Source organism: Paramacrobiotus metropolitanus, unplaced genomic scaffold (genome assembly GCF_019649055.1).
Source record: "Paramacrobiotus metropolitanus isolate TYO unplaced genomic scaffold, Prichtersi_v1.0 Parri_scaffold0000051, whole genome shotgun sequence".
Taxonomy (NCBI): Eukaryota; Metazoa; Tardigrada; class Eutardigrada; order Parachela; family Macrobiotidae; genus Paramacrobiotus; species Paramacrobiotus metropolitanus.
The window spans coordinates 957,830-985,782 of record NW_026570271.1 but is presented as its reverse complement, the minus strand read 5'-3'; the positions used below and the strand labels follow the sequence as shown (position 1 = coordinate 985,782).

General features: G+C 42.4%; 5 protein-coding genes across 5 annotated transcripts; 2 read left to right on the top strand and 3 right to left on the bottom strand.

Moving 5' to 3' along the window:
• Positions 1-1,927: 1,927 nt before the first annotated feature.
• Positions 1,928-5,126, bottom strand: LOC129592307 (uncharacterized). Its single transcript, XM_055488318.1, has 11 exons — positions 4,830-5,126; positions 4,547-4,725; positions 4,310-4,429; positions 3,806-3,945; positions 3,548-3,732; positions 3,364-3,486; positions 3,158-3,281; positions 2,904-3,094; positions 2,640-2,777; positions 2,251-2,478; positions 1,928-2,184 (listed from the first exon to the last, which is right to left on the bottom strand). The coding sequence occupies exons 3-11, from the start codon at positions 4,324-4,326 to the stop codon at positions 1,978-1,980; spliced, it is 1,353 nt and encodes a 450-aa protein (XP_055344293.1). The 5' UTR covers positions 4,327-4,429; positions 4,547-4,725; positions 4,830-5,126; the 3' UTR covers positions 1,928-1,977.
• Positions 5,127-5,542: 416 nt separating this feature from the next.
• Positions 5,543-8,532, bottom strand: LOC129592318 (uncharacterized). Its single transcript, XM_055488331.1, has 8 exons — positions 8,376-8,532; positions 8,063-8,219; positions 7,101-7,340; positions 6,858-6,993; positions 6,578-6,787; positions 5,973-6,445; positions 5,835-5,890; positions 5,543-5,761 (listed from the first exon to the last, which is right to left on the bottom strand). Exons 6-8 carry the CDS (start codon positions 6,354-6,356, stop codon positions 5,668-5,670), a joined length of 534 nt encoding a protein of 177 aa, XP_055344306.1. The 5' UTR covers positions 6,357-6,445; positions 6,578-6,787; positions 6,858-6,993; positions 7,101-7,340; positions 8,063-8,219; positions 8,376-8,532; the 3' UTR covers positions 5,543-5,667.
• A 1,097-nt stretch (positions 8,533-9,629) lies between these two features.
• On the bottom strand, positions 9,630-11,865 carry LOC129592310 (uncharacterized). Its single transcript, XM_055488321.1, has 2 exons — positions 11,456-11,865; positions 9,630-11,019 (listed from the first exon to the last, which is right to left on the bottom strand). Exons 1-2 carry the CDS (start codon positions 11,627-11,629, stop codon positions 10,198-10,200), a joined length of 996 nt encoding a protein of 331 aa, XP_055344296.1. The 5' UTR covers positions 11,630-11,865; the 3' UTR covers positions 9,630-10,197.
• A 10,902-nt stretch (positions 11,866-22,767) lies between these two features.
• On the top strand, positions 22,768-23,870 carry LOC129592305 (uncharacterized). The gene is made up of 2 exons (XM_055488314.1): positions 22,768-22,994; positions 23,102-23,870. Exons 1-2 carry the CDS (start codon positions 22,968-22,970, stop codon positions 23,666-23,668), a joined length of 594 nt encoding a protein of 197 aa, XP_055344289.1. The 5' UTR covers positions 22,768-22,967; the 3' UTR covers positions 23,669-23,870.
• A 505-nt stretch (positions 23,871-24,375) lies between these two features.
• On the top strand, positions 24,376-25,893 carry LOC129592331 (uncharacterized). Its single transcript, XM_055488342.1, has 2 exons — positions 24,376-25,116; positions 25,200-25,893. Exons 1-2 carry the CDS (start codon positions 25,078-25,080, stop codon positions 25,713-25,715), a joined length of 555 nt encoding a protein of 184 aa, XP_055344317.1. The 5' UTR covers positions 24,376-25,077; the 3' UTR covers positions 25,716-25,893.
• Positions 25,894-27,953: the final 2,060 nt, after the last annotated feature.

The window sequence follows — 27,953 nt, the reverse complement described above, 5'->3', positions numbered from 1 at the left end:
CCTGCGTAATAAACTATAAATTGCGTAATAAATTTTGCTTGTACTTTCATCGTCCCAAAAAAGCTAAGAAACCTAAGGAACCTAAACACGACATTAAAAAGACTTTATACACTTACCGGTTGTAAACTTGGCCAGTTCTATAGTTGCCTGATCGCACCAGTCTGCAAGAAATTACAAGAGGAATTGCCGTTTTAAATGACCCAATATTCCGAATTAAAGCCAACAATACATTGTTCATGTCGCCAGAAAGCAGCGCTTAATAGTGATTTTATAATTTTTAAAATTTTGTTCGTTATTAATTCTTATATCAAATGTAATTTTTTTATTTACCCAGAGCAAGGAACAGTGGAAATGTTTCGGTATGGTCCCCCAGAAAAACTCGCGAATACTGGTGATAATAGGCTCCGATGTTCGGCATAATAGCCTCGTACGCATAGTCACAGGGATACGAATAACCCTGCTTTGGCATGCTGAGGGCCAAGTTCAACGTCGGCATGACCGTCAGATGGGAATAAACCAACGGATATTTCTTGGCGATGGAAGACAGTGTGGCGTCATATGCCGGTAACAAAACCTCGTACCCATAGACTTCGCTTTTTGTCATCATCACAGCGGCAATGCTGATATTCAGACAGCATGCATAATTCAGCAGGCTCACGTACAACAGCAATACGCTATTTTGCTCAAATGGTGGACGCATAATGAGGAACAGCTTTGCTTTAATGCAAAAACATGATAACTGAATTCGAACAAGAGTTACCATACACAGTCTTTATTTACTGTGAAAGACTGCCGTATAAAGCCTTTTACCAGGCCGAATGTTCACAGGAATAATTAAATTTCAGGCGCTGCAAGCACATTCAGCATCGCGTTAGCAAATATAGTACTTGCGACGGAGGTGAACGATGTGCCCGGTTAGTGAATAACTACTATTGTGTGCTGCGTCATTTTGCAACGGAGATTGAAGTGTAGGTGTGTGAGGGCGGTATAGTCATAAAAGAGTAATCTATATACATAAGTGGTCCCACATTAACCCGGTGCCAATTCCGTTTGTGTAGGCGATGAATGCTGCAGATCACCCGCCCTGCATCATATGAACGGATGCACCCACGCTAGCCTACCCCACCGTTCATTCGCCGATAACCCAACTGCTCGTTGCAAAATATAAAAAGCAGCAATATTCATTATAATTTATACATGCAGAATCGTCAAGTACTGTTTGCTGATCGCTGACGACATGTCACATGAATGTTAAATGAAACCCGAAAAAGGGTTTTGCATATAGAACGATGTTTCCTAGTTTTACGTCCTCCCATCCTCCCTGTACACCGATGTGCGCCTGTATTAATAAAGCATACATCACATCACACACATCCCATACGTATTAGTAAAGCATATATTATTAAAGCATTTTCGATGACATGCACGATTTTTACGTTGGACATACCGTAACATACATTTGCATTATATAATAAACTACATATAAACCATTACAAAGTACTTAATACATAAAGATACTGGTATGTAACGTTTGTGATAAAGCTTGGCACTGAAATGATTGTGTACAGTAATCATCATGAGGCAGTACAACTAAGTAGTGATAATCGCAATAATCGTATACAGAGTACCCTAAATAATAATATAATCAATAATAACATAATCTCAAAAACAGTATATTTTCTGAACGTGTATCATGTCTTATTTACCTGTTCAGTGCAGTGTTCAGATACTCGTACGTACGCCGTACGACAGCATAGTGCCATATGCATGTAAAACTGCTTGCGGTTTAGAAAATATCCTTAGAGCAAAAGAATAAATCTGGGACAAATAATTTCTGAATAACACTTAATTTTGAAGTGTGGGTTTTACCTTTTTAACCGCCCTTTTAGCTTCCTGTTACGTGTATAAGCAGAAGTATTTATGGAATAAGTTTCCTAGTTCGGTATATTTCACTGCCTGATTTTATTTATTTTATTGTCAACTCGATTTACGAGCGTAAAACTGCTGCGAATGTTTGTGTGTGTCAATTGCATTCTGGTAGACGTCCACTCCTTCGGCCCGGAAAACTTTCACGTTGGCATGCCTCAGCTTGCCCACCACTGCCCCAGGAGGCGGTGGGTGGAAAGTTAACGTCATCAGCGTAGGTCTGCCGTTTCCGCTGTGCTCGAAATAATGGCGTATAAGCTGCAATACCAACAGCAGCAGATTAATTGCCAGGCATGACCAACTAGGAATATGTGTAGCAGGTACCGGATGGTTTGCCCCTTCTAACAACACTTTTGTCGGCGTATTAAAAGCAAATGACTCCTTCGTGACAGAATCCCTCAATGTAATTGTCTGGGTAAAGTGTGTACTGTTGACCGGCGCGATTTGCAGCACAGTCGTTGGCGTTTCCGCATTTTCAAATTTTCCAAACATTAACGGGGAGAACAGGCGCCGCATTCGGATAGCTCGCGTTGATCGGCCATCGAACGCAACCTACATACATATCTAATTAAGGACACCATAAAGACATATTATTTTTTGCAAATAAACACTTCACTATCTGGTGAATAAAAATTATTATCAATTTAATTCCATAAACTCAGTTTGTATACAACAAAATCGATCAGCAAATTTTAGTTGTGAACTTAACGCACACAACTTATGCCCGTCGAAGGATCGAAGGGAGCCATGGTCAAATCGAGCGAAACCTTTTGCGCCTCGGATACTGAATTGCGCGGAGTATAAGTCAGATCAACGAGCAAGCTTCCCCGTGATTTGATGAAGGTTGTTGCCTGAAAATCGGCACTCGTCCTTGTCAAGCGATAACGAATAACCAATGTTCGTGTCAATCGTGTGCAAGCAAGTACCAAAATCGCTACATGTGTTGTGCCAATCTATAATACAGTAAATACGCGAACCTTTAGGCTGCTGTATAAATGATTATAATCATTCAACTCCGTCGTTCCGTTCAATTTGAACGGAATGGCGGCGGGTTCAGCTCCCTCGCATGGCGCCATGGTCAGGATAAATTCCCGTGTGTCGGGACTGCGGCTAATGTTTAATCGCAGACCGCCACTTTTGGCCGGACAAGGCTTATCGGGGTTCTTCGCTGTAACCGGTAACGTACAACTAAAATTTTCGGCACGATGATATGATTGTACTATACGTGTACCATGATCGACAAAACGTTCCCGGGCGTAATCCTGCTCACCAACTTCTTCGAACGCTCCATAGAACCAGTCTGGAATGGTTCGTGTATAAAATATGGTTGTCTCTTTGTCGTTGAACTTAATGGTCTGCAACATAACAATACGCATGTAGCGAGTGCGGATTTATTTCGAAAATTATATAACCACAGTCATGCCGGTTTATCTTTACCTGCTGCACGCTGCTCCCCTCAAACAACATGTAGGTGGTAAATGTGCCTTTTCCGTCAGGCAATTTGAACCGACCAGTCAGCAGCGCCGACGACGGTGTCGAATTCTCCAAACTAAAATGGTGCTGTACCCAAACCGAAAATGTGTAGTCGCATCTAGTGAGCTAAAAGCAGGGTTTCGCTTACTTCTAGTGTGCCGTTGAACATCGCCGAATGTGCACTGTAGATCTTATTCAGGACAAAAGAAACACCCATCTGATAAGCAGGATGAAAAACTTGGGAGTGGGAGTAGCCGTAACCTTCTTCTTCGGCGAACATCTTCGTAATCCGCAGAAGCGTGCTGTTCGTTACTGTGTAAATTTCCCCGAATGCTGCAATACAAAAGCACCATATAAATTAAGATAACTGCGTTGTAAGCGGCTCTGCTGGATTAATTCGGCTTACAATGGAATATTGTATTCGCTATGCTGACGTTTTCGCTCCCGGTGCGGACAGGGTCGATTTCAAAAAACCCCCTGCATGTACGCCCATAGACTCCGGGTGTAGAACGCGGTATGTTCACTGCCGTCCGCGGTGCTGAATTTCTGCAAGCACATAGACCTTTTGCAGTTTTTGCAGCGAATTGAACAATGCATGAATTTGCTGCAGCTTTATACAAAACTGTAAAGCTAAGCGGAATTAAACGAAATTTAATGTTATTTTATAAAACTAGGAATTTGCCGTCGCATTTTGGTTTAGGCTCAACAAAACTTTCCGTTTAAAACAGCTTTCAGTTATTTGCTTAGTTGCTGTTGGTAAAATTTGGCTTAGAATCCTGTTTATACTCGTATTAGTATGTACTCGTATCTGTATATCAATGCTAACTACCAGCATCAACATGCGCGCGCACTATTTGTCATACTAGAATTATTTAAGGACGATTAAATATGTTTATTAATTTTAACGTACAACTTGAAGGCCTTCATCCTTGGCAGTGAAAAACAGATTCAGCGTCGGGTTGCCGGGCTTGTCGAGGTTTTTTATGGTTCCCGTAAGCGATCCGGACGGAGAGGAGAGTTCAAACAACACCTGCAACGACCATTGGCAAGAAATAATATAATTCAAAGCCCAGTTTAGGATACACGAAATATCTCTACCGGCTTCAGCAAAACTTGATACAATGCAGTACTCTGTATGTATACGCACCTCCAAATGTTGGTCTCTGACCGGAACCGTATGCTTTTCGCCCAGCTTAAACTGCACACAAGCTTTGACAAAGTCGGAGCCGGTGTCGAAGAAAACCACGCAGTACAAGTAGCCGCCGTCGTGTTTTTGAAAATGCAGGAAATTTCCATCCGATGAAGTAAGGTTTGCTGGCGACATGTCTGGAAGACAAAACATACGCCCGTGTTTTTTATTATAAAACGGCTTAATGGCTTTAATGCTTGTAATACTTTTTTACTGAAATCATTATCACAATAAAGCGTACCAATGATAGTCGACATTGCTTTAACATGATTGGCTTTATCCCGAGGATTGCGAAAGATACCGAGGAATTCCTTTGGAAGTGCGGTATTCGATGTCGTCGCCCATGATGAACATGTTAGTCCAATGAGTGTCCAAAGACAAATCACTCTGAAAGCCATCTTTTGTAGTTTTGTTCGTTGTTTTGGTTTCAAGTCGCCGGTATTTGTGCAAAAACCTACGGCAGTTTTGTGCACGAAAGGCTGCCAGACTGTTTTCCCAGGAAATACCTTACGCCAGACTGCAAGTAAAGTAGATTGGTTGTATGCATATACAGTACTAAAAGCGGCGCGGTTGTAAACAGCTGCGATAGTCTGATCCGTATCAGAAATTGTGATCGGCTTTAGAATTTTTTATGGAAGAAATCGATCGACCAGAAGATAATGCGTGGGAAGGGAACTCTTTCAGCAAATGGATTATACCGCTTGAATCGTACGTACAGGTACAGTGCGTATAATAGGTACGAAATTGCCGAAACGTGTTGTACGTATTTTTGCTATAAGTCCAGCTGTAAAACTTTTATGATTATCCCTATGCTGTAATTGCCATATTGCTAGCCATTATCATTGGGCGTTCCAATTTGCATTTGAAATTACACGTTATTTAGCTAGTGAGGGCTTTTAATAATATAATAATTATGGCAATATCGCCTCTGCGTACAGATACATGGGTTTTTTGGTAACATGCTTTGTGTACCAGACACAAACAAAACAGAACAACACAAATCTGACAGAGGCGCATAACGTTTGAAGACAATACTCGTATTATGCAATATCCTCTTAAAAATACACAATAAATTTGTATTATCCGGCTAGACTGGCCTCCGCCACGGAATCCAACAAGACCCAATCGGAATGGTACAAGCGCGAGTTGGAGTAGTCATAATACTGAACGGCTCTGCCAAAAAATGAAAATGGTCAGATATAGTCCCCGGACGATTTTTAATGACAAATTTTAAATTAAAACTCACTTGGAGCAATCAATGTTGAAGTACCAATCGCACACTAACGTTATCTGATTGAAAAGCTGCAAATAAAAAAATCATTGAAGTTTATTTCGATCTGTTGCTGATACTGACAACTGGTGCCTAAAATAAGATCATCCTTACTGTGGCGTTTGGACACAAGTAATTCCACTTATTTCCGTTATAATCACACCGTCGTATCACTTGGCAGCGCGCTTCCGGGTCGGCGTAGAACCCGGGCTGATTCACATTGTTACAGCTGAACTTCGTATTGGGAATCCACGTATACGTCGGGTAATCCACTCCAGGAACCGATCGCGCCAGTATCTCCTGGATCTCGCCGGCGGACAGAGCCGCTTTCCCTCGCAGTTTCTCCAGTTCCTCCCAGACGTTGCCTTGATGGTTCTTGTCATTCTGCTCGGACCAAGTGATGTTAAAACGTTGGGCAAAGTCCTGCGTTGGGTCATGCTCTGTGGATACCAAAATTGCGCCAGGAACAGCATGACTAGCGGTGGTCTTTTTTGGCATCGCTGCAGAGTTTGCATTTTTATCTTTTGCAGCGGATTCGACAGCAAATTCACGGTTAAACCGATCGCGTGTCTCAACAAAGCTTGAATCTGTCATCAAGAAAATTTGTATTTAGAGCCAAAATAAGAACGGAGTACTGGAAGAAAAAAACGATGTAAGAATCTTAGCAGCGAAGCAGATTTAAATAACAGTAAAAACCTGAACACTGCTGCAGCTCCTACCGGCATTGCTTCGCCACAGTAGCTGATCATTACCCGCACTAGTTCGTCCGAAACAATCTTTTTTGATGGTTCTGTAGTTGACGGCACCATGTTGCCGAATCTGGGAATGGTGGACATCGTGACTTTCCCATCCAATTGGTCCAGGGAACTTTCTTGTGCTTTTCGCGCTTTACTTAATCGATCACGGGATACAGCAACGGGATCCCATTTCTTCATCTATGGTAGGAAGACAACATTCGTTGTTAGCACTTAGCATTAACAAGCATGGAGTGTAATCAACAAAAATACCGTTTTGTTTTGAGTGCATCTTTGGTTCGTTCGAATGCACCTCGAGCGTGTTAGAAGTGACTGTTTTTGTGACATCCGACTGTTTGCTCTTCCGAAGAATGTTGTGCTCAAACGGCTGCTGTCTGATTCTGGTTTTCAAGATACAAGTGACTTTAATTTGAAATTCGGTCAAGTATCACTGGGATTTTGATGGATAGTGGTTACAAAGTACATAAATACAAAAGCACATGTTTACCTTCTTGACGTGCCAATGTTAGTGTGGTCATCTCCGCTGCGGAAAATTGTTCAGTTGTTGGCAACGGCGCGTTGGTAGTCTGACTTGTCTCTAAACGTCGCTCCAACGAAAGGGCATTCTTTTTATGGGTTTTCCTTCTCCGTTTTCGGTCAGACATTTTGTCTATGGCAGCGGATTGCAGTTTTACCGGAGGAACTGTTGTTGCCGAGGATCTGGGGGTTGCCAAATCATGATCATTATCTGCCGAAGAGAATATCGAATAAATACCGCTTAATATAGTTATCGCTGTATTACATCAAACTTGTCAGTGCGAATACTTAATGATGGGTGCTGTCACAAAACTGAATAGCTCAAGCGCGTGTATGAGGCTTGTTTCACAGCTTGTCGCTCTCATTCAGCGGTGTGTTTACCGAGAGCGATTGTTTTGTCCGTAGCCGCATGTTTACATGAATAATCGTTAGGCAATTATCGTACCGGACATTCATAATACGCCATAAACACAAATACCGTTTATACTACCTCCATACAAAGCCACAATTACGCGATTTATTAGATGCGTTTGAATAAATATAATTAACGGGAAATCCAAACGTCGCAAAACAAAAACAGTCCAGGGAATTAGCATACAGTTAGCAGAAATTAGCATACACACGAGATACATAATTTCATAAAAGTGGAACTTCTAAATATTTCACCTGATCTGAATATGCATTCAAGACTGTTGTTAATGTTCTTGTAATGTTAGAGTAAATTCAAAATGTAACTGAAATTACGTAGAGTTATCGAACAAGTAAAAGCAATTTAAAGGTGAAAAAGGAAAATTAAAGAAAATAAACCAATAAATAAAATAAACAAAGATAAGTACATATGCATATTACAATCAAAATTTTATAAGAATCAGCCCCCAACAGCTTGATCGCAGTTGGTTACAGACTGACAAAAAGCGATACATTTTGAGTTACCTAGACCGGTTATTGCAGAGCTGGACGTTTGATGAGATGAAATGGACAAAGGTTGTCCATGGGATAACTGCCCGTGAGCACCATCGGTAGCACTTTTGTCGGCTTCATTTGGCGCCAGAATACAGATCACATTCTGGCGTTCCAGCGAAGTTGCAGTCTACGAGCCGAATTATTAAGAAAATTATGTAGGGAAGACATTGATAATTAGTAGCCTTGTGCAGCAGTGATAAGTTGATAACCGTATTAAAATTTTAATTAAATATGCATTACTGTACATCCGATACAACATTCCTGGTAAAGCGTAATACTATACCGTTGGTGAAAGAACGATGGTCCCAAAAACAGCACCGATTATAACGGGTAGACACATGTCGACAGTGGCCACAGTCCAGATTCATAAAGCGTTTCTAATTGCAGTTATGCGGAAATCACCCAACTCATCACTTTCACTCGCGCCGAACCTTGTTGAAATGATGGAGAGGTTTACAAAAGCCAACTAAGTGGCGTTTTCTTAAACCGATGACTACGAGTGATGATTGCGGATGATTGTGGCACAACGCACACGACACTGACCAGATGGTACCGGCGCCGATGAATTCATTATCGCTGCTACAATTAAGCGACGGAACTTTAAGAAAACGGCTTTGACATCACTCACACTTAGTAATACCAACAAAAGCACGAAATTCACTGGTTGACCAGAAGAATGCGGCATCGTGGTCAGCGTCGAACGCATTGCTGCTCGTCCGTTGTCCGTGGTGTAAACCATAGCCGGCGCCGGGCGCAGTGTTGTTCATGGACAGTCATTCACCGGATCTGACCATCTGATTATGTACTTTATCACTCATCTGAGATATGACAATCAAACTGGCAGTGCAGGAGTGTGAAAATGTAATTCTAGTACAACATATACGGAACGCTGAATGACATTTTTCTATACTTAATTTTAGGTTAAAAGAACAACCTAACTGGGGACTCGACAGCGGAACATCGTCAGTATTTTATATAATTGTTGTGTTTTCACAATGATTAGTAACCTGGTAACATAGGTTAGGGAAGTTAGGATCGTTTATTTTGGCAACATGTTTAACTGACTGCTTAGTTTCTGTATTACTGCGCTGAAAATTTTACATAGGTGCCGATCTTGTACAAATATACAGTTAAAAATAAAACTATGTAAAACCTTATACTTTGAGCCGTTTAACACTAATAATGTAGCCGCTTTGAAATCCTTATTTACTAAAATAAGCTCAGAACGCAAAGGGTGCGATGCAGTGGTACAGAGCCGATCATTCAGCAGAAAAACTTTTTTAGACGCAAACGGGTCCAAATGTACAGTATAAAACAACATCAGTGTTATAATGCAACTTTTGCTAGTAACAAGGCAGTTGAAGATAGGTACTAATATCCATTGTACAGACTACAGACAGATACTCGTATAGTAATTGTAGTTGCAATAATTACAGACTTTTAATATCCCGGAATGTAGAAAATGAAGTGCTTACTGTAGGTAGCTTTTCTTATTTCAGATTTACTGTACGTGCAATGCTTCTATTTTGAAGTGATTTATTACTAAGAACACTCAAAGTGTACCCTGACAGCATTATGATCCAAAGGAATGTACAGAATTGTATAAGAGAGATGCTCTCAACAACCCATTGAATTAAAACAAAAACTGCGAGCCTGATTAAATTAGCGTAAACTCTCGCAGAGTCACAGTACAGTAACACATTATTATGCAGTACCTTGAGCCTATTATCCCGAAGTAACCTCCAATTCTTGCGTAGCAAAACTGAAAATAACGCGGCACAATCGTCTACGTAAATTTAAAAAATAATGGCTTACTAAAGATCAACCGCCACCGCTTGCACTTAAGAAACCCGAAGAAAAAGTATGAGGGCGAATATTATAATGCTAACATTGGGGTGCGCGAGTGGTTGTTCGCCCCCAAAGATGTTCAGTAGTACGTACTACGTGGTGTGTGCTGTAATTTGATTCATCCTGTATTTTCTATAATCATTATGTTTGCCCTAATGCAATTGCTAACGAAAGCATTAACACACGTTTAATAATTTAAAAAATGCGAACGAGGGTCATGGATCCAGTTTTGGATGAACACGGAATTTATACGGGCATTAGCTCTCAGCTAGATATCGTACTTGGTCCACCATTCCATACTGCTCCCCTCTGGCGACTTTGATAATAGCCATGCACGCCTGCACCTTGAGGAACATATCATGGGATCCCCCCTTATCCGGATGGTACGCTTTGCAGGCAGCATGATATCTGGCATTGATACGTTCATTAGATGAACGCATGCTGCAGCCAAAGAAAGTGTACGCCTTCTCCAGCGCTTCATCCCGAGGGATATCGAACAACTTCTCCGTCAGCCAATCCGTCAAAGAGGACGTTACGCCCCCCACCAACAGTCCACCGATAACCCCGCCAACCACCGCTCCCAGAGGGCCCAAGAATCCGCCAATAGCAGCTCCAGCCAAGCCTGCACTGCCTCCCGCGACCAGCGTTACACTGCAATCAATCAGGTTTTTTGCCACGCGTTGGCCGCTGATCTCACCTTTCCACCAGCGCGTAATATTTTGCATCGCCTCCAGCGAGAGCGCCACAGCCGCCAGCGCCACTGGCGCCATCCGACCCACGGCCCGCACCACGGTCGCCGCCCGGTGGAGGGCGGGCATTAGCGCCGGGATAACCAGGTGTTCAGCCACCTGTAGAATGCCGGCTTGGGCGGCCGGATAGGCCGCTAAGCCACTGGCGCATCCCATGGCACCGCACAGAGCCAGGTCTTTTGTGTCTGGTGCTCCCCAGTGAGAATATCCAGTTGTGCACTCCGGTGTTGGTAAAGAGTGGTCAATATCCGGCACCGAGCTGTTCCTGGCGCCTTTGGAGTTGAAGCTCCCAATGTCGCGTTTAATACGTTTCACACAGGCGCGGAATCTCTGTTTATACAGAATAGGTGACTGAAACACTAGCCGTGCGTCGGTTTTAACTGTTTTTTTAAATCCGCATATGGAAATTTCGGTCGATAAGTAACTATGTTTTTCATGTATTGAACTTTTAAATACGGAAGGCGCAAGACATGATTATTCATGTAGCCCGCCGAATGAAGGCAACGCTGTATAAATTGTGAATGATCAAACACAGATAACGTAGAGACCGCATGTACGAGTAAGTGATTAACCTGCATGGTACATTGTACCAAAATATTGCATTAATTTTTGTCTCGATGTTTAGTGTGAAAAAAAAAATCCGAAGGAAATTCATAAGACAAATAAACAAACTCAGATAAAATAATAAAATAAATGAAATTACGCAAAAATTTACTTCACTGACAGCTTTTTTTAGGGTACGTACTCTGTCCAAACGGTAACCTACCTCATCCGAACCCACGACATCATGTAGCATATTCCACTTTCCGGAATTCTTATACCCATGCATTCTGTCCTCCTCGGCTGCCAGAAAACTAGCAACTTCCGCATATTCGTTAGGATCAGTTATGATAGTTTGCAACTTTCTGTTGACTTGTGAGCGCCATTCTCCGTCAGTCATTTTGAGAAACGATGAGACTCGGAGTAATCCGAAAAACAAAGCCCAAGAATTATGCACACTTCAGAAATGAACGAAGCAGCGTGGGCAAGAGTCAGCTATTAGCTGGGACCTTCTAAAACGTTAACAGTTGAAATAAGTATGATCAAACTCAAATTATGTACCTTTTCTCTATTTATTGAGTCCGGATGTGTGCTCTGTGGTATAACCCACTAAGCCACTTTCATAGCTGCGCTCACGACCGGCAGTTTATGTGGACTGATGAGTGATTTGGAGCTACGATTGCGGATATACGTGAACCTTTTATGTTTTTCTAGAGCACAGGCCAAAGGTTAGTGTTCTGCTGGTCGCTACGGAGGTGTTCAGGCGATTCAGCGTGCCATTGTTCCAAACTTTATTCTTATTATTTTGCTTACGATGGTAACGGTTTTATAATGGAATTGTACTGGTTTACACAACTCAGTTCCCGGCAAATAACAACATAATGATCACCACAAAAATATTCCATGAGATTCAGCATTAAAATATTATTCATTAATACGCAGGATTGCAATTCTTAGTATTGTATTGTCAGAATGGTGTTTCGCGCAGGTAGTATTTAAGGCGTGTTACGAGTTGAACTGGTTGTTTGGATAATGTTTAGGAGAAAATGCCGCAAGCGCATAGCATTTTTGCAACTCGGCGCACCTCCATGTGAAACTTCTCTTTTTAAATAAAATGATAACTCAGCTCAACTTACACGATGCGCTTCCAATATTTTCAAAAATCTAAATTTCAAGATACCTAACTGCGGTAAAATAAACTACAATGGACGACAAAAAGAAGTTGAACCGATCAGTCGGTCCGCGGTTCGAAAACAACCTCGCAACGACACCCCACCATTAAAACTTGGACGCTTACTCACTACTTTCAGACGCTCGCGCTCCGTGAATATCAAAGTGCAGCTATACTAGATGCATATCAAAAGGTGTAGAAAAAAATTTTAAACTTTTTGACACTAAACCTGTGGCTGTTTATGGCGAACAGCACAAATTCTAGCCATTTTGCTTTCCCATTGACTTAAGCATTGATTGCAAGCCAAACGGTTATGCGCACAGATCCTACGCTGTGCCTACGAGAAAGCAAAATGGCTAGAATTTGTGCTGTTCGCCATAAACAGCCACAGGTTTAGTATCAAAAGTTAAAAATTTTTTCTACACCTTTTGATATGCAACTAGTATAGCTGCACTTTGATATTCACGGAGCGCGAGCGTCTGAAAGTAGTGAGTAAGCATCCAAGTTTTAGTGGTGGGCCGGTGGCGTGTCGTTGCGAGGTTATTTTGAACCGCGGACCGACTGATCGGTTCAACCTTTTGTCGTAATTAATACATATCAAAGGTGTAGAAAAAAATTCTTAACTTTTTGATGCTAAACATGTGGCTGTTTATGGCGAACAGCACAAATTCTAGCCATTTTGCTTTCTCATAGACTTAAGCATAGATTGCAAGCCAAACGGTTTTGCGCACAGGTCCTATGCTGTGCCTACGACAAAGCAAAATGGCTAGAATTTGTGCTGTTCGCCATAAACAGCCACATGTTCAGCACCAAAAAGTTAAGAATTTTTTTCTACACCTTATGATATGCAATTAGTATAGTTGCACTTCGATATTCACGGACCGCGAGCGTCTGAAAGTAGCATGCAAAGTGTAAGCGTCCAAATTTTACTGGTGGCGTGTCGTTGCGAGGTTATTTTTGAACCGCGTACCGACTGATCGGTTCAACTTCTTTTTGTCGTCCATTGTAACAATCATTCCCATTAATGCAATGAAAGCTAAGCATACGTACGTGTAATAGCGCTACAATGTGATAACTTTTAATTAGTTACACCAGCTAACAAACGCAGAAGCATCGTTCACTACGATTGACCCACAATGCACATCTCGAATCATTTTTCGTTAGAAAGAATACAAACATATAAGCAAGAGAATGTTTAAAAGCGATAGATTAGATTTTCTCTGATTGAGGTGAAAGCGCAGCCCATAGGGAAAAGATCAGTCCACTGAATCCACGGACCTCGCTGTGGTTTTTCATTCTTTTTATGTGATTAATGTTGAAAATGGATTTGCCTATATCGTCATTCGGTCATTGGAGGATATCCTTGCCTTCCCGCGTAGCAGGATCACTTTACAGCAGATTTCTTATTACATGCCATCAAGCACTTTTCAACTGGGCCAATAAAATGTGGTCAGTTATAATACCGTACCGCTGTAACTTGCAGGTTTATTCGAATGATGTATGTAACATGACAGTAGCAGAAGGCTCTAGGGGACATAAACAACTCCTCAGTTTCCGCAGTGCGAACATATGATACGGTAGTATAATAAGAAAAGCAACAAACGACCTTGTAAAATTTAATTCCAGTAATTCAGCTGTAATTCGACCTTTGGGCTTTAACTATAATGGCGATCCACACCATGCCAGTCAAGACCCGCAAAATAAAACATAGTCAGAAACCATTTCTAGCCCAGCGACAGTAGAATTTAGAACGAATATTAACAGAACAAACGGCAGTTTCGTCCGGCTTGAAGCACGGTTCTCTTCATTGCCTGCGCCATTCGGGAAAGCCATGATCGTATTCGACAAAACATATTTGGGGTCGGAGCGCATTTACTCTTGATGTCCCGTAATAAAACTTCTGCGCACAGCCGGAAATCCTATAAAAGACAAGTTAAAATTACTGTTTTCAGTACCTACCCTAGTTTGCGGCGGCGCCGTTACGGTTTCTCATAACGTTGCACACAAGGTTAAAAACAACAGCTTAACACATAGAGTAATTATTCTATGTCTGATATGGCTCTGAACTCTCATTATTAACTAAAAAAACTTGCTTAATTTTCTACTTGTTATACGAAGAGAAAACGCGCTATAACGTAGAAAAAATCATCGCAGTTCTTATACCTCATCGGAATCTAGAGCATCCTTGAACATTGTCCACAATTTTGTGCTTTCGTAGCCATTGAAGGCATGGGCGTCTTCTTGGACAAGGCACTTGATAATTTCAGCATGTTGTTTTTTGTCCTTTACGATAATGCGCAGTTTGGTGAGGACTTGGCATCGCCATGGCCATTCCGCAGTTAGGTTAATCATTTTGCTTTTGATGAAACAGTCAGCATGAACTAGTACGAACAATATTACCAATGTCGTATACGTGATAGGGGTAAATATCGCCACAAACCTTACCGAAACTACAAGAGCCGTAAAACATCGTCTAGAATGGGCGCGTATTGTACCCGTGGCCGTGGGACATTTCATAAGTATAAAAAAACCGCAATAATTTATGTAAAAGCAACGCTATCCATGCTAATTGAAAAGCTGTAGAGGCTATGCTGGCAGGATAAATGTATAGAGCAGCCATTGCGGATATCGATGAAAAATGATTGTTATCGTTGCGTACACAGGATACACCTGGCAGTGCTGACACTGATAGAAAAAAACAAATTTATTCGACATCAGAAATGTATTATGGTTTCGTGTCTGCATGACCCGGATATCGCTGGCAGTGGCAACGCTTCTAGGCGCAAAACATAATTTTAACATAACGAGGCATCGGGTGTGCCTGAATAGACCAAATGTGCCAGCAGCGTTTGAGAAAAGGGTTGTAACATGTTCTATTTTATTTTGGGAAGTGAACCGATTCCATGGGCAATAAGTGCTTCTGCAAACGCGTTTTTGTTTACTGCAGTTTTCTCATTTTGAACATGGTCTTGCTACATTGGTCAACAGTTTAAATCTGTCAAAGTAGGATGCCATCAAATTCCTAAATTTGCATCATGAACATAAAGTAGATTTAAATTACACAGTAACGCAAAGTTTGGTTAAAATTGTTTATAATCAAATTTTGAACGATTGTACCTTATCGGAAACGAGAACATCCCTCAACATCTTCCAGATTCCTGAGCTTTCGCAGCCATTATAGGCATCCTCAGCCTGTGCCAGGCAGTAGAAAATCTCCGCATACTGTTCTTCGTCGGTTATGAGTTCAGTCTCTTGACAACTTGTAGCCGCCACCCTCCAGTCGTCCTTTTCTGGTGGATTCCAGATAAATAAAAGTGCTAAAGTGGGAAGGTCGCCACTCAATTTAAAATTATTCTGCAACTGTTGAACTAACCGTAAGGTACCCTGATGAATATTTTGAATAGCCAGCCAGTGGAATAGGTAAGTAACTAAAGCGTAAACTGTATCTGGTTTGGCCAAAGCCAATAGGCTTTGAGAGTATCAGCTTCCGCCCTGAGTAGTGTGTCTATCTTTGTGACGAAAGTTCCCGTAACCTCGTTTGTAATGTCAGAGTGACATCCGCTTTCTGCTGCTATCGTTCGTTCATCTGTTGTTTACGATAAGCGTAACCGATGAACCAAAACTGAGTATCAGTAGTAAGCCGACATAAAAATTAGTACATCGAGTATCGACGTCATACTGTATCGGACAACTTTTATTCCCTTTGAAATAGGCGAAACTGTGAAGGACACATGATACATCTGATTCTATAAGTGGCCTAATACAATTTTAGATGGGAATGTCGCCAGTGTGGAAATCTGTAGTGGGCAAGGTTTAACAGCATGCCTCTTGTTCACAAAACCCTACCAGTTTGTGTCTATTTCATTTACAAAATTTTATTCTGTAGTCTGTATGTTGCACCTGTATAGCAGTAACTTATTAAGCGGTTTACAAATCAGGATCCCAAACCAGCAAAAGGAATTCTCTCAGTTCCTAAATACATATTTTTAGAGATTCAAGATTCCATGTAATTTTTACGTACTTACTAATATATTCTGCTGCCAAATGAGTCTAAATGCCACGAGTGACACTGTACCAAAAGCATTGCGAGTTACGACGGCTGCATGCTTGCCAATAATTAGCGGTTAGGGAAGGGATTTGTTTCATTTTGCTCTTCTGTAAAATCGTTGAATCGCGGAAGCTTTACAGTTAGTGCAGTGCCCATTCACTGCAACGGGATCGAATAATTTTCAATCAAGCATTTTGACATCGGGCCCATTAAATCTGGCGGGCTATACTCGTTCCTGCACTTTTACTTACCATTGCACACATATCTTTTAATACAATCTGGAAAGCTGACTGGAAAGTAAAGAAAGCGCCGAATAAAAACGACTCCATTCTGCAGATTACCTTGTATAATTTACTGTGATGAAAAACCGCTTCGAGTGCTGTATAACTGTTTCATTTTTTAAAGTGCGACTAAATATATTGTACAAGCAAGAGAAAAACAGGTGTATATGCCATTTACTCATACCTCTTCCTAGTTTTAAAGCATATTTTCATGATTATTTTAGCCCAGTTTTAATGAACAGAGAGTGCGGTACATATGTAGGTATTATCTGTAAACCCGAGTATACCAGCCTGTATTGCCGATGCCGTACAGTTCAAATTTCACGCAACAGTCGAAAAAAAAGTCAGATAAAAGTAATAACGGTTAAGAAATTGCTGGAACTGGGCGTATGATTATCCGAAATATCCATGCCAGACAGGCAGACATTACCCAGTACGGTACATGCAGTCAACAGACATTATTGACGTTCACCAGTGAACAGACCGATGCCATAGATTGATTCCCGTGCATCCTGTTTAACGTAAGGTAATGTTCGATCACACGGGACGATTTCCATCTAGTCAATTGTAGGTAAATAAAAACTGATATAGTGGTACGAAATATTTCATATACAAAGTAGAGCCCTGCACGAGCCGAGCCGCTCGGCTCGGCTCACGAGCGCTCGCAGCTCGCGAGCACTTCGAGCGAGCAGGCGTCGTTTTGCAAATTTTCGAACGAGCTGAGCAACAGAAAAAAAATTGCGAGCGAGCCGAGCGAGCGGGATGATTTGGTGCGAGCGATCGCGAGCCTACGTCCTGACATTGTGCGAACTGGAGAAGTTTCCTGTACAGAATTACATTGACCGACTAGAAAACGGTCTTAAACCACCGTCACCTTCGCGCTTTCGCGCGAAACATAAAAAAATTAAAAGCTAAAGTTTTCTTTCACCTGTTGGAACTCGGGACGTAATCACGTAAGTAATCAATTGCCTGATTTATAAAAAAACAAGGTACATTTCAAATTTCAAACATTCTATTCTAATTATTTCAAACTAAATCAAGAGAACCACATCCAGTTACAAATTACTGAAAGGTATTAGCGAAAAAATGAAATTGTTAAGAAATGGACTACCTGTACGAGGTATAAGTCTCGTATGGAGGGACTGTATAAGTGGTCGTCTCTGGACACCGTATTTTACTTACTGCGTTTTTGTGAGTGTAAAAATTTTTATATTAATATGATTCGTGCAACAAATTGATACCTAAAATTTTTGCCGATCTCACGAGCGAGCCGATTTGCAAAATTAAAATTACGAGCGAGTAGGGCGAGCGGAAGCAAAGAAAAATCTTAAAACGAGCGAGCCGAGCGAGCGGCGGTTTGGACGCGAGCGAGCTGAGCGAGCAGCAAGTTTCAAAATGCTTAAACGAGTGAGCCGAGCAGCACTTTTGCTGCTCGTGCAGGGCTCTAATACAAAGTAACTAATTGTTTGCACTTAACATTAATCGCGTTACGTGCGGGTGCGTATCCATTTTGAAGACTGACCTTTCTTTAAACGCTTGGTGCTTGCCTTCAGAGAGAATTTATTACCATGCAGATCGTACATTATTTGATCTTGCTTTGTACGGGCATCCTGAGCTGCAATGGAGATCCTGACAATCCCGATTTCCCGTCCACCCTTCTGGACATTTTTGCTGAAGCCGAGGCCTCACTCGCTTCCGATCCCGCCTCTGCTGACTGTCTGAACGGACTCGTGGCGAACATTACTGCAGAGCATACCAACTGGACCGAGCCGATGCGGACATACAGTGCATACCAGACGCTCATTCACCGACTGGCCGACGCACAGGAAGGCAAATGCCGTGAATTCCTCAAGCAGTTTGAAACCGGCTTCAATCTAGAGATTCAGCTCATGGCCTACAACACCAGCCTCCTGCGCCGAACAAAACGCAGTCTGCCGTTGGTTCCGATTGTTCTGGGTTCCCTTGCTGCTGAACTGGTCTTCGGTGGTCAGACAGCATATGCTCCTGCACCCCCACAGTATCTCTGCTGGGATGCGACACGTCGACGCTATTATAACTGCAATGGACGTCGCAAGCGCCAAGTAGTAATTCCGGGGCCGGTATATCGCTTTTGTCAGGCCTTTCCTCGTCTGTGCGCCCTCACAAGCGGAAATACCGGCGCTCGCCAAAAACGGTGGGTGACAACAGGATTGGGTGTTTGCTACGTATTCCCCATCTTATGTGGAAGAGGAGGAAGTTTTCCACATCCGGGCAGCCGCGGAAAACGGTTTGCAGGCCCGGTTGTCAGCTTTTGCGCGAGGTTTCCAACCCTGTGCGGGTTTGGGGGAAGCGTTGTCGGGAGTACGGTGGGAGGCATCGCCGTCGATGAGTATCGGCGCTGGAGGGAGCCAAAGAACCAATGGTGTTCCTACTGGAACGGACACCAGTTTGTGCACTACCAGTGCGCCTAAATACCGCAGACACGCGGGGGTCACGGTACATGTCATAGATCGCTTACTTATACTACTCTAATTGTCGCTTTTCAGCCAATTTTTTTCATTGTGTAAATTTTTCTGATTATAGCATGTTTTTATTAGGATTGCTACTCTAATGGCCTTTTCGACTATACACAATCATTTGCATGCTTTTCGTTGTTTGTGAGTGTACCGGTTGCATTGCTGTAATAACTCTTTTCATGGTTATACATAACCTTTATGCTTGTAATACGTAATTGGTGTGACCATTTTGGATGTGCATTAATTCTAACAAACTATTCTCTGTTATTCAAGTTTCAGTTTATTGCGTTATCTTCAGTAATGTGCGCCTAAATATTGTTTTAGCGGCTGTCAATATGTGTCTCTAGGGCACTCCCTGGTAATTACAAAACATTTCAATTCTTAATTTTATTACCAGGACATAGCTGGTTAGATATCATGGAAACGCATACATGATAAAGAAACTATAATTATGAGCTGTCATATACTGATAGTTCGTAACATCATAGCCATAACTAAGGCTTTATACCATAAAACATGAGCACCAGTTGACGTAATTTCATTCACGGAAGCCAACGAAACGTGTTCTCAATTTTAAACCTTCGAACAACCACAGAAACCGCGAATGTTGCGAAAATGTAAAATTGATGTTAAAATCAACAAAAAATTTCCAGATGTGACAGCCTTACAAGTGTAGCGTCTCTGCGCTTGTAGTAAAAGGTGTGACGAGCAAAACACAGCTTTAACTATTCTGTACTTCAGGAAATGTATCCGCAGGATGCGCAAAAAATTGTTACATGAAAATTGGGAAAGTGTATGTACAAATATGTAAAATTATGTAGAAATATGAATGTAGAAATAAGTTCTAATATTCGCCAAAATTCCAATAAAGGTTAAAGATCAAGACATAACAAAGGTCATCTGTGCTCAGCGTTTACGAAAACAAATAATAAGGGTTATCTCTCATTGGGAGGACTGCCGTTGCGCGTGCACATGATGCAGTTTAGCATCATTATGTGACGATAGTTCCCATAAAACGAGGTCAGCAAAACTATTGGCGGCAGCGTGTGCTGTTATCGTTGGTTTATCACTTATTTTCAAATATTATGTGCATCAGACACACAAACCGCGTAAAATGCTTACCGTCGTGCGAAAAGTTGTCGATCAGCGTAGTTCTGGACGGCTGATTTCTTTCAGTTGAAACTAGGTAAAAGTAAACAGCAACGTTTGATATCTATAGCCCACCATTATCCATCTAAATAAACGTTTTCTCAAATCCAGTATCTAGATTCTATAATCATGTGCCATAAATGTCGTCGGCAGGCATTTTGAAGTCCACTTAATGATCTGCAGGCCGATGCCATAGATTGATCTCACGACGCTCGGGCATCCTGTTCAACTTACGTTGGTGTTCGATCAAACGGGACGATTTTTCCTCAGGTAAACTTCGTAAGAGAATATAAGCCGGTGCATGAGAATACTTCGCTATTCGACGTTTCTGCCTGTCCATGATCCAAATCTTTCCACTTTTAACGCTTAAGAGAATACACGTACGGCAGCTACGTATTGTTGCCTTGTTTTTTATAACTAAAGTTTTGCCTAACCGTCAACTGCTAAGCTTTTGCCTTCAAACCAAAACTGCTATACCATGCAAACTGTATCTGAATTACTGTTTCTGCTTGGGGGCATTGTCCTTCGCTGCAGTGCGGATTCTAATAATTCTGATTTCTCACCATCGCTTGTGGACTTCGCTGCTAAAGCTGACGCTATATTCCTTTCCGATCCTGACTATGCCAGTTGTCTGCAAGCGTTCCTGGGAAAGGCCAGCGTGAAGAATATCAACTGGACCGAGGTGCAGCCGACACACAATGCGTTCCAGGACAAATGTCGGGAATTCCTCGAACAGTTTGGAACAGGCTTCAATCTGGAGATGCAGTTCAAAACTCCCAGCCTTCGACACCCAGCAAACCGCTATATAGCGATGCCGGACCATTTTCCTCCAAGAGCGAAGCATTATCTCTGCTGGGATGCGTCCCGTCGACGCATTTACAACTGCAATGGACGTCGCAAACGTGACCTGATACTGGGACCGGCAGATCACTTTTGTCTGGCTTATCCTAATCTGTGCTCTCTCACCGGTCGCCACAAGAGGATGGTCATCCCTTCCGGGCCATTACCTAATATCTGCACTTGGCTTCCCCGCTTATGCACACGTCAGGGAGGTCGTGGAAAACGTTTTGTGGGTCTGTGCGCCCGATATCCTACTCTGTGCGGCATAACGGGACGGACCTTCCCGAGTCCCAGCTTTTGTACCTACAGAAATGGATGGTATCAATGCGCCGCCTAAACACTAGAGCTGCACGCAACACGCTATGGCACACAGAACTACATAGTACGTGACCGTAGTAACAGTTATAATCATGCACTACTTTTTGTCGCTTGGATGAGTACTGTTCCGGTTAGTGTATCACGTTTTGTTTTTATACGTATTACGAAGCTTTTATTTCTCTGCTTACATCTGCCCGTTCAAATGCGCGAACCTACCTACATTAATAACTCAATCATCTGCATGATTGTTTTTGCTTTTCGATGCACTGTTGCAAATATTCTGTTATTTGTAATAATTACAGTTATGTCATGGCGCTTACTTTATTGTTCTCCTTACCTGAATATGTTCCGGCTTCTCGGTTGTGTTAAATTTACTTGTCTTTTCTCGGCTTCTGTTATTCTCAGTCCTAACTTGTTTCAAGATGATGGGATAACATTATTAACAAATATTTCTTCCTCGTACTGATATTGCATCTCTGGCCGTTTCCGTAACAGGAAGAAGTTGCATGCATATAATAAACGCATCTAACACTACCCGGGATATGTAGTGTGTATTTGATTTCCATAATAATTATTCTCAACACTAAGCAGAATCATGATCATGATTATATCATGGTTACTAAGCAGAATCATGAAACAAAAAACGACTGTTATAACTGTTACCAGAAATATCATCAAAAAACATATTTTCAACGCTAAAAAAAACTTCCACAACCATATTACCGCGGTCCACGAAGAACACGAGCATGGAATTCAGCGGAAGCATGTAAATTTGGTGGATACACCAACACATCACGTTTATACTCGTACATTATGCACATTACAGTGAAGTACTGTATTTCCAGCCTCTTGGTTGGGTCATTCCAGCCAGCTACAGTCTGTACAGTCATATCCTGTACTTGTACTCATACGAGTACGACAGGGTACGCAGTTGTTTACGCTGCGGCTTCGATTGCTGTACTGCAGTAGCTACAACTTACAGCCACCTTCTGACTGATTTACAATCCGATAAGTAAGTGTAACCTAAACTTCCATTTCAATAAATTTACTTTATGCGAGCCATGTTACAGAAGTTACAGCTGCTATTTGCTAAAATTACAGCAGCTCACCGCTTTTGCAAGGATCGAAAGATTGGTAGATTACATTAGCAAGCATGATATTCATCAGCTGCACCGTGTACTAGAGCATAATATGTACAGAGTTATACACTATGAATGTGATGCACATGTTTCAAAGCATTTCTTCGATTTAGTTCGATTTGAAACCTATGCTGCCGGTTTGGGTGTTCCCTTTACAGCCTAACACATCTTATTGACAGTTAGTCAACTTCATAAACTGTGCGCATCAAACAGTTGTAGATTACGATTCTACTTCTGAAAACAAACCGCATTTGTCTAGTAGAAATACCGATTTTCCAACTGCAAACTGCTCCTAGAATGTTTCTCTCCTTTATTATTTGTCTAGTAAGCGCACAGGCACTTCCTAAATGACAGTAAACCAGTAACAATATTATTTGTTTCAAAACAACCTAAAGTCGAAAACATTAACTAACTGGCACTGCTTTTAACAGGCGATCCACTTGACCGCCGCCCGCCGAGCGACATACACTGCCACCACGGAGAAAAGCTCTTTCCGACTCGCCAATTCTGACAGCACATTCCGCATTTCCGATCCGGACCAGCTCAGCGGCCCTGCCACCCTTAAACAAGGGGATGTACAACTGTTTCCCGAATGGGACGCGGAGAACCACACCCTCGGCTCCATTCAGCACCGCACCTGCCGCATCAAATCCTTGTGCTTGCTGTCCTGCCCATCGGAAGACCACCCAAAAATCTGGGTTTTGGAGGGCAGTTACCAGCATATGTCGGTCAACGAGGATGATGCGGTCCGTTGTGAAGTGGCTCGCAGTGTCCGGGGTTGCCCGTTCACCCTCATGACGGCACATTTATGCTCGGGCGCGACGGAATCCTGCAGTGTGCACATTAAAACCCCGGATGAAGCCGACGACTGCGGAGCGACGCATTATAGCATAGGATACCAGTGCTTGCCGGCTGAACATCCCCTGAAGCCGTACGCGAAGGCTCCAAAGAACCGGGACGATCGCTGTTATCAGTATTACAGCCGAAAGTATGCCTAGCGTAATACTCAACCCGGTTTCTCCATATTATCGGGTCAAAAATATTGGCACACTGTAATCAATATGTGCGATACTGGAACAGCGCATGTAAATACTCGTACATAATCCGACAGTTTGATGCTTATTTGCTTTTGCCTGACCTTCAAGGCGCTTTGATCATTTTTTAGTTAGCAGCCTCGGTATGCAAATACTAACGTCGAAAGCGCCCTGATTAACGAAAACATACCACGGTATATACTTATACACTAGAACGCGGATGTTGTCGTGTAACTGAAAATCCGGTATTATTTTCCTGACGTTCTTTATTATAATCGATACACGATAAGTAAACGATAAAAGCAGTCTCGCATAATGAGTTTACCTTGACACCTAAAAACCAACAAATCTTCCTTTCTAGTAGCATAATAATTTTAATATTGTTATTTTAATGTTCTACGTCTCCTATGCGACCACACAACGCCAAGTGGGGAGAACTGAAGATGCTGCTGATCGGAAGCGCAAGCAAGGTGCGTGAATGCGAATGCGTTGGCCACCTCTGGTCGCTCCAGCCGCACAGGCAACCCCTTTATTTTGATTCGGTAGGAGCAAAATAACGAAACGAAAAACAAACAGGTGCGCGGTGGGCGGGAAAACAAAATTCTCGACGTGCTGATCGAGAAGTGAACGAGTGCGAAATGAGAACTCGTAAGGCTATACCAGCGAGCGAGCAAAATGAAAACTCGTGTTGGCAAGCGAGCGTGTGCAGTGTGAACTGTGCGCGGAAAGCGGCTAAACAGAGACAACACACAAAGCGGCCGGCGCCGGTCCACATCAAAGCGCGCGAATGGTGGTCCGGCTCTGCCGATGCGGCGTTAAGAAGGGAAGCGCCGTCGACGTAACATTAACTTAAATTAACGTTGTTAATTAGCTGTAAATTTAAAAAACTTGTTCATCGTAGAGTTATAATATCGGGACTTGCGAATATTAGTAAATCGTCCACAATACGTACAACTACGTTAGTAACTTAGTACGATATGATTATGCAAAAGTGTCGAACTTCCATTTTAATAAACACGATAATGCACCGTACGGTAAAATGCGAGCAAAAGATATATTGATGAATCAGCAAAACAACAATTCACTTTTTGTCGCCAGTTTGTGAAATGTTTAAGGTGCGGCATCAGCATAGCCTGTATGCTTGCTAAGTTGTCTGTAATACTGGTAAGGTTCCGATAATTAAGTTAATAATTCAGACAGCTTCGCGCGTAATTATTTCCTCGGGCGTAAAGACATTCCACAAAAAAGCGTACAAAAGTATATAACTGACACTAAGCAAACGTGACTTATGTAAGGAGGCAAAACATTAATTCCTGGATTTTGCTGTACAGTAACAAATCTATTGTAATAAGCATGGTCAGCCACAACTATGGATGCACGGCGAAAGCGTTGGCTTGCGTATTTTTGTACAGGTATGTATGTATGCGAAACAACGTTTAAACCCTGAAAAACACGGATGATGGCCTGCATATTCACATTGCATAATTTCCTGCAGATTACAATCCTTGGCACTCACGCAATACTCGAGCCAGCTAAGAATGTGCACCGGGATCTAGATCTGGCCTTTGAAATGCGCAACGCCACCGCGGAAGACGGGACAGGGACAGTTCGTTTCATCGAAAATCCCTGGCTTTCTTCTTGGCTTATCGGCGAAAATATCACTTTCGGCTGCCTTTTCCCCGAGTACCCCATCCTTCGTATCCTGGGCGGGCAGTATACTAATGAAACCGTCATTGCTTCGGTGAATGTGACATGTGAGGGCGGCTACCATGTACGCGGCTGTCCGTATACGTTGAGGATCGCGCATCAATGCTCGGGCGCCTCCTGGAACTGTACCGTGGATATTGAGCAGCCGGATGAGATGCAGCGTTGTCCGGTAACGCATTACCAGGTTCGATATCAGTGCCTGCCCAAGATGACACCGGAAGATCCGCTCAGATCGTACGCAGTGCTGCCGCCAGGAACAGATCCAAATGATCCGTGTGCCGAGTTATACGTGCCGAGTCAATAGAAAATGGCCCTTTGGGGCATTTTAAATTGCTTCTAATATGCAATCTTGGCAGCAGTGAACGACCGGCATTCTTAGATAATTGCTCGATCACTTCAGCTACATCATTCTTTTGCCATTTTGATTACATTAGCATTACAGACGACAGAAATGATTGGTTGCTTTTTAGCATTTTATTTGACTGAACGCGAAAAGTTTGACGGACTTCTTAATTCGTGATTCTCACCACTGTGTGCAGGTATAGCGTCTTTTTTCCTTTGAATGATGCCAAACATTAACTTTCACGGATACGTTTGTGTTTAAGGTCACCGGTTAGACCTCCTAGCGCGATTAATTAATCCATTACGGTGAGGATCGAATTTTTTGCGCATCAACCACAGACATAGATCACTGAAAATTTCATTGTCAAGATCGTCGAGTCTCATGCGTTTCAATCTGTAATGCAGCGTCCGTATCATTTGTTTCAAACATCGTCATTATACCAAATCAAGGTCTTAGCATTTTTTTCAAATTTTGTCATGAATTCCGAAAACTTCTGTACATATAAGTTTTAAGATGGGAAGGCTCCGCACACCACGTATAACCATCAAAGTCTCCGCAAACCACCGTTCACCACCACCAAGCCCTGTACACCACTTTTATTATTTTTTTAATGTTTTACAAAAACCACCGAAATCTCCTAACACCACCAATGGCAGAGTGCACATCACCAAGTCTCTGGACATCACTGTTTTTAAAAAAATTAGTTATTTCTTATTACAGACGGAAAAAAGACAGCTTTTTCGTCTCGCGGTATGGCTCCTCTTTTTTCATACCATTCAGGGGCCTCCGCTTCAGTTATGGTTAGGGAGTTTTCGGTTTTACTCGCTCGGCCGCCCGGCCAGGACGGTATTAGAGCTTTTTGCACACGCTTAGCTTCCAAAGTCCATCAAAGCATACACCTGCAGCAGCGTCAGCACATATGGAAAAGGTCACCAATGATGTTATGACCCACCCTCTCAAAGTTTTTCCAGAAAATTCTTCTGAGGGTCAATTCCATTGAGCAACTCGTGCGCAAACGCGAAATCTTAGAGGGCACAGTCGATTTCGTTTCCTTCGCTTTTGACAGCTGGTCTAAATAACCAACCGTTATCCGCTTTTCCGGCATGGACGTCCCATAAAGCAGCCATATTTGTTTTTTTTTAATTTTCAAATGAAGCTCCACCGGCGAACTGTCATATGCCCACACTTCTTTAACCTCGCGATACCAGCATGTGGTCAGGAAGGGGTTCACGTAGTTAAAGTAGGCACACAAAATTTCTCCCGCAAAGTTTCTCCAGATCTAAACCTCGGAACTTTTGCCGGAAAATTCCGTATGCCCCTATCAGCCCAGAAACAAAGGTCATATTAGTCGTATATAACCACCCACTGTATGTTCTCGAAACCACGAGTATACCGTAATTATCGAATTTGTGTCCCTGGGGTGCAAATAGTTTGAAGGTCATGGCGGAGGGGGGCTTATTTCGGGGAGGGGGCGCAATTTCGGGGGGTGGCATTATTTTTCAAACGGCACATTTTGGAGAGGGGCATTATATTTCAAACAACTGCGAATGTTGTTCTAGTGGAATTGAACGCAATAGTTACCGGTACTCCGGTAGTATATTCCTAGTTTTCTACATATGCAACTGTTCGCCAACAAATACCACATTATGTTGATGTCCGTTTACTGTTTACCCATCGAATCATAACAATTATTAGGAAGAAATTTGTGGTATACCTATCATTTTGCAGCGCTTGACATTTAATAACGGCCCCCTGGGGCGTAATTTCGGGGGGTGGCATTATTTTTCAAACGGGATCGGGGAGGGGTCTTATTTCAGGGGAGCTCTTATTGCGGGGGGAGCCACAAATTCGATAATTACGGTAAGTAGTGTCGTGAGACTGCCGATAATTTTCTGTACATAGTGTTGTCGCAAAAATGGTGGCTCAAAACGAAACGTGATGCGAACAGTGGTGCGCGGAGCCTGATCCCTGGTGGTAGTAACAGGCGGTGTGTGGAGACTTCGGCGGTTAAATGTGGCTCCTAAAATTTGGAAAATGGGCGACTCTGGTCAGGATCTGGTTGTGTGTAAAAGTGATCTTGATACTGATGCGTATTTACAGGCAAAATCTGAAGCAAATCGGTTTACAGTATAATCAAACTGCTGATACACCACAATGCATTTGATATTTTTAAAATTTTGTTTCACTCATAATCTCCCA

Bases quoted from the DNA above. Each gene is read 5' to 3' on its own strand.
- LOC129592307 (XM_055488318.1), bottom strand. The intron at 2,778-2,903 runs GTTCGCGTATTT...GCCGATTTTCAG, and splicing joins ATTTATACAGCAGCCTAAAG to GCAACAACCTTCATCAAATC. The intron at 2,479-2,639 runs GTGCGTTAAGTT...ATATGTATGTAG, and splicing joins CTTCGACGGGCATAAGTTGT to GTTGCGTTCGATGGCCGATC.
- LOC129592318 (XM_055488331.1), bottom strand. From the start codon at position 6,356: ATGCCAAAAAAGACCACCGCTAGTCATGCTGTTCCTGGCGCAATTTTG. The intron at 5,891-5,972 runs GTAAGGATGATC...TTTTATTTGCAG, and splicing joins ACTTGTGTCCAAACGCCACA to CTTTTCAATCAGATAACGTT. The intron at 5,762-5,834 runs GTGAGTTTTAAT...ATTTTTTGGCAG, and splicing joins TTCAACATTGATTGCTCCAA to AGCCGTTCAGTATTATGACT.
- LOC129592310 (XM_055488321.1), bottom strand. From the start codon at position 11,629: ATGACTGACGGAGAATGGCGCTCACAAGTCAACAGAAAGTTGCAAACT. The intron at 11,020-11,455 runs GTAGGTTACCGT...CTGTATAAACAG, and splicing joins ATGTCGTGGGTTCGGATGAG to AGATTCCGCGCCTGTGTGAA.
- LOC129592305 (XM_055488314.1), top strand. From the start codon at position 22,968: ATGTTTCTCTCCTTTATTATTTGTCTA. The intron at 22,995-23,101 runs GTAAGCGCACAG...TGCTTTTAACAG, and splicing joins TCTCCTTTATTATTTGTCTA to GCGATCCACTTGACCGCCGC.
- LOC129592331 (XM_055488342.1), top strand. From the start codon at position 25,078: ATGCACGGCGAAAGCGTTGGCTTGCGTATTTTTGTACAG. The intron at 25,117-25,199 runs GTATGTATGTAT...AATTTCCTGCAG, and splicing joins GCTTGCGTATTTTTGTACAG to ATTACAATCCTTGGCACTCA.